We start from the raw sequence: 15,700 nt of genomic DNA on the forward strand, positions 1-15,700 counted from the left end.
TATCAAAAAACAGAGGTATTGATATGTACAATAGAAGAACACTTTATGGAATTCAAGATTATGATTCAAACTCATTTTATTGAAATCACTTGATATATAGGGAAAAGAGATTTAAAATTTCAATAATCGTTAAACACAAAGAATTTAACGCTGTCAGTGTACATGGGCAGGACACAATATCTGTAGCAGAATTATAGGAAATATCCATATCTTTGAATATTACATCTATTTTTAAAATTTGCCAGTCCTATATTTATACCTTCAGGTATGGGAATACGTTCATAATATAACATTAGTGATATTTGTTTGGCAAAAAGCTGGGAATGAGTGTTAATGTGTGTTTGTGGATGTGGGTGTACATGTTTATCTGTGAATATACATAACACAGAATATGCTTAGCAGTGGAGAGGGACTTAATTAGTGGGTGAAGACACGTTTAGTTCTGTGCATTTTAATTGTTTGAATTTTACAAAATTTTACTCAAAAATGAAAATTAACACTAAGCTATTGAAATGTAAAAGCATAAATAACATGGAAACTGCACTGAATATAAACTGCTAGCAACTCAAACTTATCATAAAGTTTTTTTTTTCTGTCCTTTTTAATTATTTTTGGCATCTTTTTTTTTTTTTATATTGGAAAATTTTTCACTTAAAAATGAAATACAAATGGTTGATCAATAGTATTAAATTTTGAAAGAAAGGACTAAGATAATAAATTAAAGTGGCGAAGTCAATTGATGGTAATTCTATCACGATATTAAAGGTCAGGAACATACTATCAGGCAGGGTAGTGATTTTGGCATTAACTGTTAGTATACTGCCAAAACTTTCACTACTTTTTCTAACCTATTTCTCACATTATGTAGTCTTAATCAACTCAGAAAAACAGTGATTTTGTTCTTTTGAATGTAAGTATTTCTATATGACATATAAAGACTACCATGATTTATAGTGATTATATGTTTTTCTGTTTCAGATATGTAATAATTTAGGCAATTGTCATTGCCTTCCTGGGTATAGGCCTCCAGATTGTGAATTACAAATTGGTTCACCAGGAGGAAGTATTGATGATGGTAATGACCATAAATCTGGTGAGTAGAAATTAAACTTTTAAAACAAAATAGAATGCTTTATGAAATAATTAAAGAAATATACTGCCAAGTCAAATCTTTCATGATCTCCTGAGTAATTAATAGAGTTACCTTGAATAGTGGCTTTCATTAAATTAGTGTTAAATAATACTTGTAATGTGGTTTCCTCAGAGAAACCCAGTTTTAATCAGCTCAGTTACTAAGATAGAATATGGTACTCTTAAGTTTCAATAAATGTCATAGCATGAATGCAAAACAAATTCAAATATGGACGAATGAACACTATGTAAGTTGTTTGCATCCCATGCTATTAAAAACTTTGTAGGTTATTAAAAAACAATTGTAGGATAAGGTGTTTATTCTGAATGAAATTTAGACAAAAACATATGACAAAATATAAGTATACACATTTATTAGGAAATAACAGTAAATCACATTTTGAGTGATGAAGTACAGGTTTATACTTTCTCTTGTTTCCATGAACAGCAAGTGGCTGTTCATTGATTCAACATCCATTTATGATAAAAACTCTCAACAAAGTGGGTATAGAGGGGCTATACCTCAACATAGTAGAGGCCATATATGGAAAACCCAAAGCTAACATCATACTCAATGGTTAAAAGCTGAAAGCTTTTCCTCTAAGAACAGGAACAAGACAAGGATGTCCACGCCCACCACTTTTATTCATCCTAGTCAAGGCAATTAAACCAAAAAAACATAAAAGATAATCCAAGTTGTATTTTATGGGTATTTTATTCTTACTGGACTACATGGCCCAAATCACTTCATACATATCCAGTTATAAAATTATTTTTGTGTTTGTATAATTTTGCTGGAACAACTGGACATCCATAAGCAAAAGAATTATTCTAGGCACAGACCTCATAACTTTCAAATATTAGGATCACAGTCCTAATGTAAAATACAAAAATATGCATCTCCTAGAAGATAACAGAAGAAAATCTAAGTGCCCTTAGAGAATGACATTTTAGATACAGCAGCATGAGCATGATCTATAAAAGAAAAAATTGGTAACTTGCACTTGATTAAAACGTAAAAGTTCTGTCCTGTACAAGACAGTCAGAGAATGAAAAAACAAGCCAGAAACTGGGAGAACATCTTTGCAAAACATATATCTGATATAGAACTGGTATTCAAAATATACCAAGCACTCTTGAAACTCAACATTATGAAAATTCACAGCCCAGTTTAAAAATGAGCAATGTTAAAGTGCTTATCTGGGCTCTCTTGTAGTCCTCTAAGCATCTCTAGAACGATTACGTTGAATTCTTTGTTGAGCAATACCTAGATCTCCATTCCTTTGGATCCAGTTACTATAAATGTCCTGCATTCCTTTGGTGGAGACATCTTTCCCTGATTTTTCATGATTCCTGTAGCCTTGCGTAGGTGTCCATACATTTGGAGATACAGTCACCCCTTCCAGACTTTGTAAACTCTTTCCTAAGGGAAGCCTTTCACCTGTGGATGGAGGCACACTTGGTCGTGCTGTGACCCTGGGACAACTGGTGCAGGGCGCCAAGTGCAGGAGCACCTGGTGGTACCAGGCCCAAAGGGATGTAATGTCTCTTCGGCTCAGGCCACTGAGGTCCATATTATCAACTGTGTGGTCCTTGTGAGCACTTCGTGGGTCCATAGTGGCTGCAAGGACAGTTGCGGTTCTAAGCAGCACCTCCAGGATCAGTAGCTAAGGACAAGGCCAGGCAGCGGTGGTGGCTGGAGATAGTGGCATGCACACACTTGGCCGTGGGGCCCAACTACAGGTGCCCGTGTGGTGGCAGAGGTCAAGTGCAGACGTGCTTGAAGTGATGGGCTGGAGCCAACTATAGGCTCACTGGCCACTGCAGTGTTCCTGAGTGTCAGTGTGCTTTCCTACTGCTTCAGGCTCTACCTCAGGGTATGCACGCTGCAGGGAGACCAGCGATGGGGGTTGGTCAGGCTCGGGGTGCACAACTGGATGGGCTAACTACAGGTAGGCACAGTGATGCCAACCAGTGTCAGAAGGCAGAGCCTGATCTGGATCCAACAAACAGCTACAGTGTGCTCCTCTCCTGTGGCTGTACTCTTACCCCCTGGAAAGAGTGCACTGCTGTGGAGGTCAGTGATGGGGGTCTAGGTGGGGGTGTGCAGGTGCATAGCTTGGGGGGCGGGGCTAGTTACAGGTGGGCATGGCGGTACCGGCCAATGACAGAGGCTGAGCCTGATCTGGATCTGACAACAGCTGCAGGGTCCATGGATGTCAGTGTGCTGTCCTGTGGCTGGACACTCCCCACTGGCATGCACACTGCAGTAGAAGCCAGTGACAGGAATCAGGCTGGGAGCATGCAAGTGCACGGCTGGAGGGGCTGTCAACAGGTGGCCATGGTGGCCTTGGCCGGTGACAGAAGGCAGGACCTGACTGTGCCTGCAAACAGCTGTGGCTGGCAGGAGAGGGGGCCGGCTGGCTGGCTCTGCATTCACCTGGGGCTGCAGGTTATTTCTGCTCAGTATTATATCAGAGAGTCTAGTCAGTATAAAAAGACCAAAACAAACAAACAAAAAAACCCAAAAAGCATACAGATTGCAAAGGAAAAAGAAAATCAGTCTTTATGTATAGGTAATACGATCCTATATGCAGAAAATCCTAAGGAATCCACAAAAAATTTACTAAGGTTGAAGAATATGAGATCAATGTACAAAAAGCAATTGTACTCCTATAAACTAAGAGGAGACAATCCAACAATGACATTAAGAAACCAATTTTATTCACCACAGCATAAAAAGTAAAATACTTAGAAATAAACTTAGCGAAAAAGTACATGATTTGTACACTGAAAATTTCAAACCATTGCTGATGTAAATTAAAGAAAATTTATATAAATGGAGAGACAATGATGTTCATAGATTGGAAGACTATTGTTAAAAGGACGGTTCTCCGCAAGTTTATCTATACATTCAAGAAAATCCCTGTAAAAATCATCCAGCAGGTTCATTTGCAGAAATTGACAAGCTGGTTATAAACTTTATACAGAATTTCAAAGGACCTAGAGTTGTCCAAATAACTTTGAAAAGAGTGATGTTGGAGAAAATATACCACCCAATTTCAAAACTTTCTATCAAGCTACAATAATCAATACAGTGTAGCACTGATATTAACATAGACATGTAGAGCAATGGAACAGAATAAAGAACTGCAAATAGACCCACAGATACCTGGAAAACTGATTTTCCGTAAAAGTGCAAAGCAATTCAGTGAATAAAGGATAGTCTTTTCAACAAAATGTGCTGGAACCATTACATACCCACATTTTAAAAAAAAAAAAGGAATTTTGTACGTTTTGTACATGATCTGAAATCATATACAAAAATTCACTCAAAGTGGATCACAGACCAAGATGTGAAGCCTAAATGTATAAAACTTCCAGAAGAAAATATATGAGAAAACCTTAGTGACTTTGGATTAAATAAGGATTTTTTTACATATGACACCAAAAGCACAATCCAAGGAGAAAAGGTGAAAACTTGGACATCATCAAAATTAAAAACTTTTACTCTTCAAAAGTCACTGTTAGGTGTATACCTAATAAAGTATTTATATTCAGAATATGTACATATTTTATATTCAGAATATATAATCTTTGAAACTTAATAATGAAAAACCAACAGCCTTATAAAAATGGGCAAAACACTTAAACAGACACTTTATCAAAGAAGATATATGGATTGGCAAATAAGCACAAGTAAAGATGCCCAACATCATTGTTCATCAAGGAAGTGCAAATTAAAATCACAATTAGATACCATTATATTCCTTTAAAATTTGTTTAAGTTTAAAGGACTAACCACATGAAGTTTTGCCAAGATGTGAGGATAGTGTCTCATACACTACTGTTGAAATGTAAAATTGTACAGTTTCAGCTTCTTAAAAAGGTAAACTTTTACCTACCATGTAATCTAGTCACTTTACTATTTTATTTACCCAAGAGAATAGAATGCCTTCTCCCATACCAAACTTTGTATACAAATGTTCATAACAGCTTTATATGTAACAGATAAAATTTGGAAACAACCCAAATACAAATCAACAGGTGATGGATCAACGACGTGTGGTATATCCAAACAATAGCATATGTTGAACAGTAAAAAGGAGCAAGCTATTGTTAAAAGTACCAACATGGATGGATGTCAACATTTACGCTGTGTGAAAGAAGCAAGACTAAAATGAATACAGACTGTCTGACTCTATATTAAATTGTAGAACACACAAGCTAATTGATAGGGAGAGAATGCAGATCAAATCAGTGGTTACTTGTTTGGGGGAGTGGCATCATGGCAGCATCATATATAGGCAAGAAGAAACTTTTGTGGATAATGGATATATTCACTACAGTTGAGCCTCGGAGTACATGGATTTGAACTGCAGGGATCCACTCATACACAGATTTTTTTCAATAAATACTACAGTGCTACAGCATCTGAGGTTGACTGAATCCACGGAAGGGCAACTGTGGATACGGTGGAACCTGGGCTAAGAAGGGACCTAGAATATGGAGGACCAACGCTAAAGTTAAACAAGGATTTAGACTGCTCAGAGTGGATTCCCCTAAACCCTGCATTGTTTAAGGGTCAACTGTCTTTTGACTGATGTGGTGGTTTCATAGATATATACATATAATAAAACCTGTAAAATTGTACATCTCAAATAGGCGCATGTATTATGTGTCTAAAATAACTCAGTAAAGCTGTTAAAATAGCAAAATTTAAATGACATCTAAGACAAAAGTCACACTATTTTGTTGTCAAATCTCAGGCGTTAGTTAAACTTATTTTATTTACTTATCAAAAAATGATAAGAATTTTACATTAAATGAAGAAAAATCCACAGATGTCAAAAAAAATAATCTTTTAAATGTATGCCACATTTGTTCAATCTTATCCACCTATACAGTTATAATGTTTGCATTTCATTGTATATGAAGAATAACTATAATAAAAAGAATGAAAATACCAAATATACCAAGACTCTCATCCACTGCTAATGGGAATGTGATTTCTACAACCACTTAGGAAAATCATTGGAAAAGTTACAAATGTTCAATTTAGGCACATGCTATGAAAAAGCATCACCACTCCCAAAGGCATATACCTGAGAGATATGCACACGTACATTGACTAAGAGACATGTAGTATAATATTGATAGCAGCACTATTCATAACATCCATAATTGCAAATAACCCAGTGCTCATGAGAAATAGAATGCATTAATAGCTGTTATTTCTACATAAAGATATTGTATGCAGTAAGGGGAATGAATATTTTACAACTATAAGCAATAATCTGGGTGAATCCCTAAATTAGATAATATTGAGCCAAAAAAAAAAATCAGATAGAATAGAAATACACACAATATAACTCTATTTATATAAAGTTTAAAATCTGTCAAAAATGATCCGTGCTCTTAGAGACCATGGATTAGTGATTCTCATTGGGAAGGACGGTGGCTGAAAGAAAGCCGATTGGAGGTCATGGGATGCTGGTAATATTAAGTTTCCTGGATTTGGTGCTGGTTACATAGATATGTTCAATTTAGAAAATTCTTTGAGCTGTAAAATTATGGCATGCACGCATTTCTGTTAGTATGTTATAGTTCAGTAAAAAATTTACTAAATAAATAATAATGGAAGAAATCAATACACATGTAACCTTTGGAGAGGAATGGTGATTAGAAAATGTCCTGAGGACGCTTTGGGGAGTCTAACAGGGTATGTTTTGAGATCTGGATGATTTTGCTAATTCTTTGTTAACATATTTATTTACTGTGTACTTTTCTGAATTGTGTAATACTTCAATTTTTTAGGTGTAAGAAATAACGAAAGGGCATAAATACCTCGCTGAACGTCAATGAGAGGGGAAAAATACACACAACACACACTTTATATATAGGTAGATACAGATACAAGGATAGGTATAGATATGGATTTTATTCATATGTGTAAAATATAAATACTAGACGGAGAAACATGTGTCATTTAAAAATGGTTTCCTCCAAGGAGAGAAGCTGTGTGACTTGGCAAGGGAGGGGGATGGCGGTTTTTCACAGTATTTTGCTAAATTTTTAACTTAAGCCCTATTAATATATCACCTTTTAAAATATGATGCCATAAATAAGCTGCATGTAGTAAGCATACCTCAAAATATGTATACAGTATCATAATAATTAAACAAATATGCATAAAAGATGACTAGTAAATCTATGAAAAATGTACCATTGTAGTTTTGGCTATGAGCTTAAAGGCCTTTTGTTTTCTCCTATAAGAGTTTGCAAGGTATTAAACTTTCAATTAGGTATATGATTTTATATGTACACATATGATTAGAGTGAAATAAATATAAATTTATTCAAATGCTCTATTTTTCATTTCTAGTTACAATTTTTACTAAAAAAGGCTACAATACACATCAGAACTGGCTTATTTTGAGTTTCTACATTGTTCTGCCCTTTTTCATAATTTTTACCATTATGATCATGAAGCGAAATGAAATGAGAAAATCATGCAACAAAGAGAGTGCAGAATATGAGAGGTAAATATGATTTTACAAATAATTTATTATTTTAAATTGTGCTGGTCATTAACCAGTGTCATAAATTCATAATTACGTAACATTTGTTATATTTATTATTAAATATGTGCTATTTTAAATCTAAGGTAAATGGCATTTTAACCGTTTTGTTTTCCCAGTAGTTCATTGTTAGTATATTAAGGCAAGTCAAAATTTTGACTGCTCCAAAACTGTTCTCCTGATGAATATTCCACACTGTACTAGGGACTTAATATGTCAGAGAAGAATATATTTGGTGTATCATTTTAAGTTCCTTTCTAGTTGGATCTAAATTAAGTATGAGTGTTTGTTTCCTTTGGGGAAACCGTTTTTTCCAATTTAGAATTTGTGTTAAACATGTCACTAATAAACCCTTGAACCTCATAATATTTCTATGTCTTTAGTAGTCTCAAATACTGTTAAAAAATCTCTACAGAATTCCTTTGAAATTAGATACTGTTTCTTACACATTTGTGCAGACTATTTTCTTATATTTGTGCATCTTCTCTTCTGATGACCTAACATTTAACTCATTGAAGGCAAGAAACCCTCAAATTAATCCCGAAATGTAACATCACGAATGAGGATTTCAGCTTCAAAGTTACATTTTCTTTGAAAGCTATTATTACTGGTCCATTTTATGAAGACACGCTCAACTGTACACACATTACATGCATATCGTTCAGGGAAGTGATGGATCATGTTCACTGAAAGAGGAAGTGACTTGATGGGCCTATCACGAGCCTTTACAGAGGAAAAGAGAAAAAGAGAATTCAAAGAAAGTCCTGACAGGTAATATCGTAGAGGGAACCTGAGTAAAGTACATGCTCAATACATCTTCACATCCAAAAATTTCTGCTGCCCCAGCGTTAATGACTGTTCCCTTATAAACTCTCTCACCAGGCCTGGGATGTGTACCATTCGGCCCTCCATCTTTGTTTATTCTGTAAGTGTATAACTGGAGCCACTGAAAACATAATTTTCATCAGATGGGAAAAATCATCTTGTAGCCACATATTTATTTCCATCATGCATTAGGCTGGGGCTATGGGTTTTAGGTAGGAAGATCACAGAGATGGAATGTCATTCTCATCACATCAATATCAAAGGCAAATACTACCAACTGATAACTTAATATCAACCTTGATTACCTGAAGGAAGTAGTGTTTGTCAGGTATTTCCTGGAAACATGAAAACACCTGTAAGATTATTTTTCTCCCTTTTTATACTGAAATCTATAAAAGGAAGCGACTAAATGTACCCCATATGTTTTTGTTTTCTGAGCAGCTCTTCACTATTGGGCTCCATAAGATGTTCCAGAATCATCTTGTATATCCCTGGCCACAGGCCTAGAAGCAGGCATTTCTTCAAGGATTCTTGGTTTCTTTTATTGGAGAACAATATTAGAAACAGATCTAGATGTTAGGTGTGCTCCTTGCTTCTTGGATTTCATTGCATCTAGATCCTCACAATAGACGGATATATAAGTTCAATATATGTGTACAACACATACATACACACACCTGTCTTTATATAACCTGCAGATAAGGCCTTTATCAGATATAAAAATCGCAAATGTTTTCTTCAGATATGTGTCATATTTTCATTCAAACCACAGTGTCTTTTGATGAGGAAAAGTTTTTAATTGTATCATTATTTTCCTTCTTGGATTATGCTTTTGTTGTTATATTTAAAAACTCACCACCAAACCCAAGGTCACTCAGATTTTCTCCTGTGCTTTCTTGAAGATTTATAGCTTTGCATTTCACATTTAGATCTATGATCCATTTTAAGATAATTTTTGTGTAAACTTTGAAGTAAATTTAGAGTAAGGTGTGAAGTATGTGATAATGTTTGTATTTTTGCATATGTATGCCAAATGGTCCAGCACCATTTGTTGAAAGAACTATCATATCTTCATCAAAATGCCTTTGCACCTTTGTTGAAAACCAACTGACCAATATATATGTAGGTCTAATTTTGAATGAAGGAAATAAGTTGTTTTTTATTTTCATGGTTAATTTTACAGTGCAAGTCTGCTTATTTATAGGATAATGATATTTTTTTCTGTAATGTATCTTTTTCCAAGTTTCAAACATTAGAATGTGATTTTCTCTTTAATTCACATTTGCAAATAAGTTTGCCTAAAGGAAAGATGTGAGTTATCTTTTTCACATGCCACAGGTTAAGTAAATAAATAAAGGTACAAATTCCTTTAAAATCCTCTTTTACGTTGAAGTTTGTCTCTTAGAAAGCAGAATAGAAAGAAAATATTGCTTCATGAAGATTGGTCTTCTCTGCCTTCATAATGTAGTTAAACTGCATTAAAATGTATTAATATTTGGCAAGGTTTGAAAGAGACTTTTTGGCTGTTGTTGCTTTTAACTCACACTAAAAATTGTGCAGGCAGAGGGCTAGACATGGGAGACTTAGTAGGAGACTAACTTTTCTTAGAGTGGACCATAACACAAACTCACAGACCACACACTTAAGAACTCCATTTAATCACTTTCTGCAAGACCAAGAGGAAAAATCATAGTTATGGTGAATATACATTTGGGTTGAAGCCAGGAATACAACACAAATGACTTGGGCTTCCAGAAGGAATATATTTCAAATATATATACCTAGATATACATACATATATATAACCTAAATATTCATATATAGAGAGAAGTTTTATGTGTGTAACTATATATATCATATATATAACTATGCATATATATATATATATATACTTTCTGACATCTTAATGGGTATGAGGTTGTAGCTTATTGTGGTTTTTATTTGCATTTTCCTAATGATTGATTAATAACTTGAGCATCTTTTCATGTGCTTATATGCCATTAGTATATCTTCTCTGGAGAAATGTCTATTCAAGTCCTTTGGCCATTTTTGAATCAGATTGTTTGGGTTTTTGTTGTTGTTGAGTTTTAGGAGTTCTCTACATATTCTGTATATTCATCTCTTATCAGGTATATGATTTGCAAATTCTCCCATTTTTTGACTGCCTTTTTATTTGTAATATTCTGGGTATATAGCCAAAATAATCAAAAGCAGTTTCTCCAAGAGCTACTTGTACACCAATGTTCATTGCACCTTTGTTCACAATAGCTAAAGATGGAAGCAACACAAGTGTCCATCAACAGATGAATGGATAAAGCAAAATGTGGTTTAAACATGTAATGGAATATTTATTATCTAGCCTTAAAAAGGCAGGAAATTCTGAAACATGCTACAAGGCAGATGAATGAACCTTGAGGACATTATGTTACATGAAATAACCTAGTCACAAAAGACAAATACTGTATCAGTTCACTAACATGAGGTAAACGGAGTAGTCAAATTCCTAGAGAGAGAAAATAAAATGGTGGTTGCCAGGATTTGGGATAGGAAGGAATGAGGAGTTATTGTTTAATGGGTATAGAGTTTCAGTTTTTCAAAATGAAGAGTTTTGGAGGTGGTAGGTGGTGATGTTTGTACAACACTGAATACACTTAAGAGCAATAAACTGTACACTAAAAAATAGGATGGTAAATTTTATGTTATGTGTGTTTTACCATAACAAAAATTATTCTTATAAAAAATAAATTTCCCCCAACCCATAAATTAAAACACGAAATGAAAGTCCTCTTCAAGTTAACTCTGTAGCCTTTCAATGTGTGAACTCCACAGTGACTGGGAAAAAATTGTATTTAGCCTTTCACCATAGTCTTTCTAAACCATAGATTTTTCTAAGAAACAAAAGTGTACAAAACTAAATAAATAAATGGATTTCGATTGTTTTCAGTCTTGTCAAGGCTGTAATTATTTTGCCTCATACTTAAATTATAAATCAACAGTAAAGTAAATAAAATGCACACATAGGAGATTAGCTCAAGATGGCAGAGTAGAAGGACGTGCACTCACTCCTTCTTGCGAGAGCACCGGAATCACAACAGTTGAACAATCATCGACAGGAAGACACTGGAACTCACCAAAAAAGACACCCCACATCCAAAGACAAAGGAGAAGCTGCAATGAGATGGTAGGAGGAGTGCAATCACAATATAATCAAATCCCATAACCGCTGTGTGGGTGACTCACAAACTGGAGAACAATTATACCACAGAAGTCCATCCACTGGAGTGAAGGTTCTGAGCCCCACGTCAGGCTTCCCAACCTTGGGGTCTGAAAACGGGAGGAGGAATTCCCAGAGAATCAGACTTTGAAGGCTAGCGGGATTTGATTGCAGGACTTTGACAGGACTGGGGGAAACAGACACTCCACTCCTGGAGGGCACACACAAGGTAATGTGTGCATCAGGACCCAGGGGGAAGAAGCAGTGACCCCATAAGAGACTGAACCAGACCTACTTGCTAGTCTTGGAGGGTCTCCTGCAGAGGCGGGGGGGGGGTGGCTGTGGCTCACTGTGGGGACAAGGACACTGGCAGCAGAAGTTCTGGGAAGTACTCCTTGGCATGAGCACTCCCAGAGTCCACCATTAGCCCCACCAAAGAGCCAGGTAGGCTCCAGTGTTGGGTCGCCTCAGCCCAAACAACCAACAGGAGGGAACTCAGCCCCACCCACCAGCAGACAAGCAGATTAAAGTTTTACTGAGCTCTGCCCACCAGAGCAACACCTAGATCTACCCAACACCAGTCCCTCCCATCCCATCAGGAAGCTTGCACAGACCTCTTAGATAGCCTCATCTACCAGAGGGAAGACAGCAGAAGCAAGAAGAGCTACAATCCTGCAGCCTGTGGAAAGAAAACCACATTCACAGAAAGATATACAAAATGTAAAGGCAGAGGACTATGTACCAGATGAAGGAACAAGATAAAACCCCAGAAAAACAATTAAGTGAAGTGGAGATAGGCAACCTTCCAGAAAAAGAATTCAGAATAATTATAGTGAAGATGATCCAGGGCCTCGGAAAAAGAATGGAGGCAAAGATCGAGAAGATGGAAGAAATGTTTAACAAAGACCTAGAAGAATTAAAGAACAAACAAACAGAGATGAACAATATAATACTGAAATGAAAAATACAGTAGAAGGAATCAATAGCAAAATAACTGAGACAGAAGAATGGATAAGTGACCTGGAAGACAGAATGGTGGAATTCACTGCCATGGAACAGAATAAAGAAAAAGGAATGAAAAGAAATGAAGACAGCCTAAGAGACCTCTAGGACAACATTAAACACACCAACATTCACATTATAGGGGTCCCAGAAGGAGAAGAGAGAGAGGAAGGACCTGAGAAAATATTTGAAGATATTATAGTCAAATACTTCCCTAACATGGGAAAGGAAATAGTCATCCAAATTCAGGAAGCGCAGAGAGCCCCAGGCAGGGTAAACCCAAGGAGAAACATGCCAAAACACATAGTAATCAAATTGGCAAAAATTAAAGACAAAGAAAAATTATTGAAAGCAACAAGGGAAAAATGACAAATAACATACAAGGGAACTCCCATAAGGTTAACAGCTGATTTCTCAGCAGAAACTCTACAAGTCGGAAGGGAGTGGCACAATAAATTTAAGGTGATGAAAGGGAAAAACCTACAACCAAGATTACTCTACCCAGCAAGGATCTCATGCAGTATCAACAGAGAAATCAAAAGCTTTACAGACAAGCAAAAGCTAAGAGAATTCAGCACCACCAAACCAGCTCTACAACAAATGCTCAAGGAACTTCTCTAGGCAGGAAACACAAGAGAAGGAAAAGAACAAAAAATCTTAAAATTTGTATGGTGACACAATGATCCCAAATAGCCAAAGCAATCTTGAGAGGAAAAAACGGAGTTGGAGGAATCAGACTCCCTGACTTCAGACTATACTACAAAGCTACAGTAATCAAGACAATATGGTACTGGCACAAAAACAGAAATATAGATCAATGGAACAGGATAGAAAGCCCAGAGATAAACCCACGCACCTATGGTCAAGTAATCTATGACAAAAGAGGCAAGGATATACAACAGAGAAAAGACAGTCTCTTCAATAAGTGTGCTGGGAAAACTGGACAGCTACATGTAAAAGAATGAAATTACAACACTCCCTAACACCATACACAAAAATAAGCTCAAAATGCATTAAAAACCTAAATGTAAGACTGAACACTGTAAAACTCTTAGAAGAAAACATAGGAAAAACACTCTTTGACATAAATCACAGCAAGATCCTTTTTGACCCACCTCCTAGAGTAATGCAAATAAAAACAAAAATAAACAAATGGGATCTAATGTAACTTAAAAACTTTTGCACAGCAAAGGAAACTATAAACAAGATGAAAAGACAACCTCAGAATGGGAGAAAATATTTGCAAACAAATCAACGGACAAAGGGTTAATCTCCAAAATATATAAACATCTCATGCAGCTCAATGTTAAAAAAAAAAACAACCCAATTAAAAAATGGGCAGAAGACCTAAATAGTCATTTCTCCAAAGAAAACATACAGATGGCCAAGAGGCACATGAAAAGCTGCTCAACATTACTAATTATTAGAGAAATGCAAATCAAAACTACAATGAGGCATCACCTCACACCAGTTAGAATGGGCATCATCAGAAAATCTACAAACAACAAATGCTGGAGAGGGTGTGGAGAAAAGGGAATCCTGTTGCACCGTTGGTGGGACAGCAGGGGGAAGGTGGCTCGGGAGGGCCTCATCGTCCGTGGCGGGCCCACACCCCCGTGTTACAGTCCCTTGGACGTAAATTGATATGGCCACTATGGAAAACAGTATGGAGGTGCCTTAAAAAACTAAAAATACCATATGACCCAGTAATCCCACTACTGGGCATATACCCAGAGAAAACCACAATTCAAAAAAAGACACATGTACCCCAATGTTCATGGCAGCACTATTTACAGTAGCCAAGTCATGGAAGCAACCTAAATGCCCATCAACAGAAGAATGGATAAACAAGATGTGGTACATTTATACAATGGAATAGTACTTAGCCACAAAAATGAACGAAGTTGGTTCATTCAGAGAAGTGGATGGACCTAGATACTGTAATAGAGTGAAGCAAGTCAGAAAGAAAAACAAATATCGTATATTAACACATATACGTGGAATTCAGAAAAATGGTACAGAAGAACCGTTTGCAAGGCAAAAATAGAGACACAGATGTAGAGAACAAACGTATGGACACCGAGGGGGGGAGGCAGGGGGAGGGGGGGATGAATTGGGAGATGGGGATTGACATATATACACTACTATGTATAAAATAGATAACTAATACAAACCTGCTGTAAAAAAAACCTAAAAAATGCACACATATTTATACATATAAATACATATTCATATCTAAATACATATTCATATATGAATACATACATTTAATGTTTAGCTTTTTATTTGGACTGCTTAGTTCTCTAAGAAACAAACTTACCTATAATGAATATTTCAGTTAATCTATTATAGTTGATTTTTTATATTTTACTGTCTGTGTTCCTTTGCGTGAGTGTTTTGATCTCAGACTTAAAACAGAAATCTGGCAGTAGATACAGTTAAAGTAGGAAACCGCCTGCTACTAAAGATATTGTGAATTTCTATTTTCTTTTTCTTTCACTAGTCATTCAGCCATTGTACCAGAGAGTTATGACGTGGACTATTAATGTTGCCAAGAATTTCATCATCGAGTGGGTTACATGCAGAAGAGAAAGTGTTTTGTAACCCTTATGATACCCCTGAATACGTTTAAAATGTCAAATTTTTGAAAATAAAGCGCACTTGGGCAGGAGGAAGGCTGCCCTATGCTTCCGGGCATACACCTGGCCACGGGTGGAGTCTGGGTCCACGGAGCCGTAGCCACACTTCCACCCTTCACCCCACTCAACCCCCCCCAACCAGCCCCACCATCTCCACCCGCCCCACCCCCGCCTCAGGCCAGCCCCCCAGCCCCTCCGCTCTGCCCTCCCTCCCAGCCCCTCCCCGCCGGGACCTAGGGCGCAGGGCCCCTACGCGCTCGCTGCACCGTTTCCAGTGAACCGCCCTCCCGGTGGCGAGGCCGGCGGGC

General features: G+C 36.7%; 1 protein-coding gene across 3 annotated transcripts in view; it reads left to right on the top strand.

The window, feature by feature from the left end:
• Positions 1–15,424, top strand: part of LOC309651461 (disintegrin and metalloproteinase domain-containing protein 18-like) — an 83,052-nt gene extending 67,628 nt beyond the window's left edge. The window contains exons 18-20 of one of the 3 annotated variants that reach the window (XM_082444204.1): positions 979–1,093; positions 7,517–7,673; positions 15,257–15,424. In XM_082444204.1, the coding sequence (XP_082300330.1) occupies positions 979–1,093; positions 7,517–7,673; positions 15,257–15,299 (315 nt within the window). In that variant the 3' untranslated portion in view covers positions 15,300–15,424. Of the gene's footprint in view, positions 1–978; positions 1,094–6,948; positions 7,132–7,516; positions 7,674–15,256 lie in introns of those variants that run through there. The other 2 variants (XM_082444202.1, XM_082444203.1) reach the window with 2 other exon arrangements.
• The last annotated feature ends 276 nt before the right edge of the window (positions 15,425–15,700 follow it).

This window comes from Balaenoptera physalus (genome assembly GCF_965194825.1).
Source record: "Balaenoptera physalus genome assembly, chromosome: 21".
Taxonomy (NCBI): domain Eukaryota; kingdom Metazoa; phylum Chordata; class Mammalia; order Artiodactyla; family Balaenopteridae; genus Balaenoptera; species Balaenoptera physalus.